Source organism: Drosophila tropicalis, unplaced genomic scaffold (genome assembly GCF_018151085.1).
Source record: "Drosophila tropicalis isolate 14030-0801.00 unplaced genomic scaffold, ASM1815108v1 contig_1190, whole genome shotgun sequence".
In the NCBI taxonomy this organism is placed as follows: domain Eukaryota; kingdom Metazoa; phylum Arthropoda; class Insecta; order Diptera; family Drosophilidae; genus Drosophila; species Drosophila tropicalis.
Window position 1 is genome coordinate 806,811 of NW_027172561.1, and position 5,208 is coordinate 812,018.

The 5,208-nt window shown below is 43.6% G+C and overlaps 1 protein-coding gene across 1 annotated transcript; it reads left to right on the forward strand.

The window, feature by feature from the left end:
* Window positions 1-529: 529 nt before the first annotated feature.
* Doc1 (Dorsocross1) lies at window positions 530-3,747 on the forward strand. The gene is given in 6 exon segments (XM_068293300.1): window positions 530-715; window positions 1,052-1,217; window positions 2,414-2,543; window positions 2,545-2,682; window positions 2,759-2,896; window positions 3,172-3,747. Coding segments are annotated over 6 exon segments (1,239 nt in total). The 5' UTR covers window positions 530-624.
* The last annotated feature ends 1,461 nt before the right edge of the window (window positions 3,748-5,208 follow it).

Sequence of the window (5,208 nt, forward strand, 5' to 3'; positions counted from 1 at the left end):
CTTTAGACGATCATCAGCCATCCCAGCCAAAGGAGATAGACAGAAGCAGATAGATCAAGAGAGAGAGAGAGACAGAGAGAGGCAGAGAGGTGTAGACCGATCTGTTGTGAAGGCAACGGCGCAGAAAAACTGTGTGGCTGATGAAAATCAACAGTGCTAAGCGTTAACTTCGCCACTACAGAAGATCCAGTCTCTCGTTTTTCTCTCCACAAAATGGCGCGCAGATCGTTGTTAGAGTGAATACAATATATGGTGCTTTCTGCCTTGTCGTTTCCCCAGCCAATCGGCAACGACCTTAGCATTGGTCTGTGGATAAACTGGTTTGGCAGGTAGCTGGCTGATCGGCCGGATCGGTCTGAAAACTGGCTACGACGCACATTGAGCTAAGCACCAAAGTCGATCAACTCAAGATCAGTTCGTTGCGAAACCTCGTGCGTGCTAGAACCCAAGAGCGCATCGTTCCCAAGAGAGAAAAAAGAAAAAACTGAACACATTGAAAAAGATCAATCTCAAGTGAAGTGTCTCAGAAGCAAAGAGATTGTCTGTGTGTGTGTGTGTGGGTGATCGGGATAATTTGTATTATTTTTTCTTGTTAAAGTCGTCCCGAGTGAAAATATATTGAAAATGCTTTCCATGCATGAACTAATGGATATGAGAATGCAACAACAATTGGCCCATGAGCTATATCGTCAGCAGATTATGCAGCGTATACCAGGTAAGTTATCAGTGATTGCCGACGGCAAACTTATATATAGTAAACTGAGAGAGAGAGAGAAAGAGAGATGGTTATCAAACTTTTAATTAGGATATATGCTTATGCCCTTGACAGCAGCAATTATAATTTTTCATCTAAAAGAGTTGAATTTGAATGTAAATTGTTATGGCATGTCTTCCTTCATGTCATGGCTCGGAGAGTCCCGGCTCCCAGCTCTAAGCTCACCATCTTTTTGGGTAGATCTTCCTCCGATTGCTCTCCCGCTGAAAGTCCATGTCAAACTAACGAACTAACCAAACAACTTTTTTGCTCTTCTCTTCTCTTCTGTGCTGTCAGATCCCTTTCCGGCTATGTTGCCGCCGCCTTTCAACATGCCCCAGCCGCAAATCATGCTGCCCAGCCGCCCCTCATTGCCGGGCGTTGAAGCCAAACTGGAGAATAACGATCTGTGGCAACAGTTCCACAAGATCGGTACCGAAATGATCATCACAAAGAGTGGCAGGTAAGATATAACATTATATAGATAAACTATATACATACATATATAGGGAGTTTTCACCAATTTTCACAAGAAATAAAATCTTTCGCGTTGCCCTTCAATGTGTATGTGTGTGTGTGTGTGTGTGTGCATCCTATGCAAATAGAAAGAAAAACCGAGCGAGTTTTTCAACAAACTTGAAAAGTCAAGTGCCTAGTAAATATTTGCCAGGGCCCTAAACCCGGGTCGGTCCGGGCCTAATGTGGCGCCTAGCGATAATTCAAAACGCAGCAGGAGCACACACACACACACACACACACACAGGCATATACACACATTCCACACACAAGTGCAACAAGTGCCGGTCGACTCAGTCGAAGAAGATGAAAAAGAAAAGATGGGAAAGATGATGACGACGACGACGACGACCTGGCGCCGGTTAGCTCATAAAAATCTCTTCTTCATAGCCGTTGACAATCGAGAGTTGTTTTTTTTTTGAAAACGGAACGTTATATAGTGAGCTGATCTCTCAGCTAGATCGGCTGCGGGGCTGCTGATCGTTCTACCTGCGCTTTTCACACGTTTTTGTCCCACACAATGGTCTCACATTGTCTTGGAGATATGCATATGTGTGTATTATGTCTACGATTTGTAGCGACGAGCACAGTTTTGATAGTAAATTTCGACTACCGAGCAGCAGCAGCTTGGAGTTGGGAAAGAAAATTAACATAATTATGAGTCGAAGTTGGGAGTCCAAGTCCGAGTCCAAGTCCGAGTTTGTTGGAGCCCGAGAGACACTTTCTCGGCTCATTAGACATGCATTGAGTGGCACATTTGGAAGCCGTTAAGATGACTTGACTTGACTTGAGATATTGTCTAATTGCTTGGCGCCAGGCCTCAGCGAGATCTTTTCAAATCACAATTAATTACATGTCCATTGTGTGTGTGTGTACATCCAAAGGTATAGGGCAGTAAGGAACTGTGTTTGCGTTACCTTTTAAATCGATATATTGCGGCAACGCCTTCCACGCCGATGCTGCCCTTGCCTTGTTCTGATTCCATAATTACACACTTGTTAGGCCCAAAAAAGCCACAAATCAAAAAAAGAAAAGGTACAAAAGAATAGAAATGAATAATAGACAGTCCGCCCCGTTTATATGCGACCTTGATTTATGTACGCAGTATTTTATCAACTTCACTTTTCCTTCTCTTTTGAACAGACGCATGTTCCCTTCGATGCGTGTCTCTCTGAGCGGGCTGGAGGAGGAGACCAGCTACTGCGTTTTACTCGAAATGGTACCCATTGGCGATTGTCGCTACAAGTTCTCTGGCTCCCAGTGGGTGCCAGCCGGGGGGTGCCGAACCACAGAGTCCTCAGCGCATGTATCTACATCCAGATAGCCCGGCCACCGGAGCCCATTGGCAATCGCAGGCATTGCTCTTCAACAAGGTCAAATTGACCAATAATACATTAGACAGCAACGGACATGTAAGTTTTGAATCTATCTCTCTGTATAGACTGGATTGTTGGCTAATCATCATGGTCGTTTGCTCCATTCCTGTAGATTGTTCTGGCCAGCATGCATAAGTATCAGCCACGCCTACATATCATACGCAGCAGTGAACTAACCCAGTTGCCCTGGGCTCCGCAGCAGGCGTTTGTCTTTCCCGAAACGGAATTTGTCGCCGTGACAGCCTATCAGGTGGGTGATTTTCTCTCTCTCAGCTTTCATTCAACAAGATCGAAGGACTGGACAGACCCAGACAAAGACTCTGCAGGGGGAGGTGGAACAAACACTAATGGACTAAGAAATTGTCGCCTTTTCGAAGTGACAGCAGACAGACTGACAGAAGAGGATATTGTTATTGAGTGTGAACTCAAGTGGTTTTTCGCAACGACTCACTGACGCCGTCTCCTATCGTATTACAAACCGAAAAACTAAACAAAAATCTCCACTTCTCTTTTTTCTATTTTTAGAACGATCGCATCACCAAGCTGAAGATCGATAATAATCCATTTGCCAAAGGCTTCCGCGAGTCGGGACAATCGCGTTGCAAACGCAAGCTGAACAACACCAGCTCCAACAACTCCTCCTCGCACTCCACTCTGGAGTCGGATGGCGATGATGGCTCCAGTGTGAGCAGCTGTGATTCGCCACAAGCCAAACGTCAACGTCAGGACTGTGAGCAGGACTCGCAAGGACACCAATCGCCAAGTTATTATCACCAGGCCTCCAGTCCCATACCATCATCTCCGCCAGCAGCCTATCATCCAGCCCATCCGCTGAGCTATGCCTATTTCGCTGCGGCCATGCCACCAATAATGCCCCTGGCCGCTCTCTACAACAGGCCGGCAGTTCCAGTTCCAGCAATTGCAGCCTCCGAGCTGATGTTGTCAGCTCCAATCAGTCCCATTGAGACACCATCGTCGAGTGCCAGCTCCTCGAGCGCCTCGAGCACTTCATCGAATACAAATACACCGACAAGTTCCCCTCGGGCCACCACTTCCACCAAACGGAATAGTTTTAGCATTTCAGCCATTTTGGCCTACTAAATAAATGGCCTATAGTTCACTTTGTGGCCTTTGGTTGTGATTTCAGTGTGCAGTATCGTAACAACTTATACTTAAATACAAACAAACATACATACATTTTTTTTTGCCCAATTTTTTTTCAAGCCAATTTTTTTTTCTTTGCAATTATTTTGTTAATTAGTTTTAAGCATGAAAAATATTATATCCTAACTACTTAGGTACTGAAATATATATAGAAAAAAATTAAGTTGCATTAATTTTTTGTTGTTTTTTGTCTCTGATTGGGATGATTCAAACTGGGCACTGCTTCTTTGGTTATCTTTTGTTGAGCAGAAGCAGTGTTTATGGGGAACGGAAGTACAACAAGCAGTGTCGTTCTTACTGTATGTCATACTGCAAAACTAAACTGCTTGCGATATTAAGCAGTACTCACGCATAAGGGACAAATCAATCATGAAATACGAAAATACATATAAAAAAGTTTTAAGGATTTTAAACATAAATTCACATTAATTAAAACTAAAAATCAAACAAAACTTTGGACAAGGACGTAGACAAGCCCAAGCTAGGCCCTTGACTTTGTATGTCCTTAGAAAATGATAGACTGCCAAAGGAATAAGATTCTAAACCACAAATGAAATCCAAAAAGCCTAAAAACATAATGATCCATTTCGAATGTTGAATATATGCATAGATTGATCCCTTTTAAAATTAAGAAACATTCATCGCATTAACATTTTATTGCACACTTTTTCATTTAAAGGAAAACTCTTAAATATTTAGTGCTTTGAGTGACTAGAGTTCTTTTATGTCATTGCCTCCTCCGGGTTTGGTTTCAGCCTTGAGCATTTCCGTTTTTACAGGTTTTTGATAACAAACAGAAACGAAAGAAAAACAACTTTTTGGCGAGTCCCCAAAAACAAAAAAACCAACAAATTAATGTGATCCATTATAAATGGCAACCAATTTAGAGACAGAGAGCGTGAGAGAGGGAGAGAGAGAGATCACAAAGTCTCTAAAACAAAAAACCAACTCCGGTAGTAGTTAATACAATTCTTGAAGAGATAAGGCGTCCATTATGAGCAGCGATTTGACGGCTTTCAAAGCGTTTGGTCTTTGCCGACCCAACTTGGGTGAGAAACCAACCAAAAGAGACACAAATAGATAGAAGAAGAAGAAGAAAAAAAGAGACCCAGAGACGGGGAGAAAGAGAGAGATCGACGACGTAGAGGATGAGGGTAAGAGATGAGGCGATGTCGTTTGGTATCATTGCCGGCTGCGGCTGTGGCTGCTACTGCTGCTCTGTCTTGTGAAATTTCCGTTTTTATCGCACCTTTTATGGCCAGTGGCTAGTGGCCACTTGGCGGCATTTGGCCAGTGTGTGGCTATTTCTTGGGTGTGCATTATCGCGTCAAATGCGACAAATCTGTCTACGGGTCGGCGGTGGCCTTTTAGCTTGCATAATTGAGCCGATAAATCCAG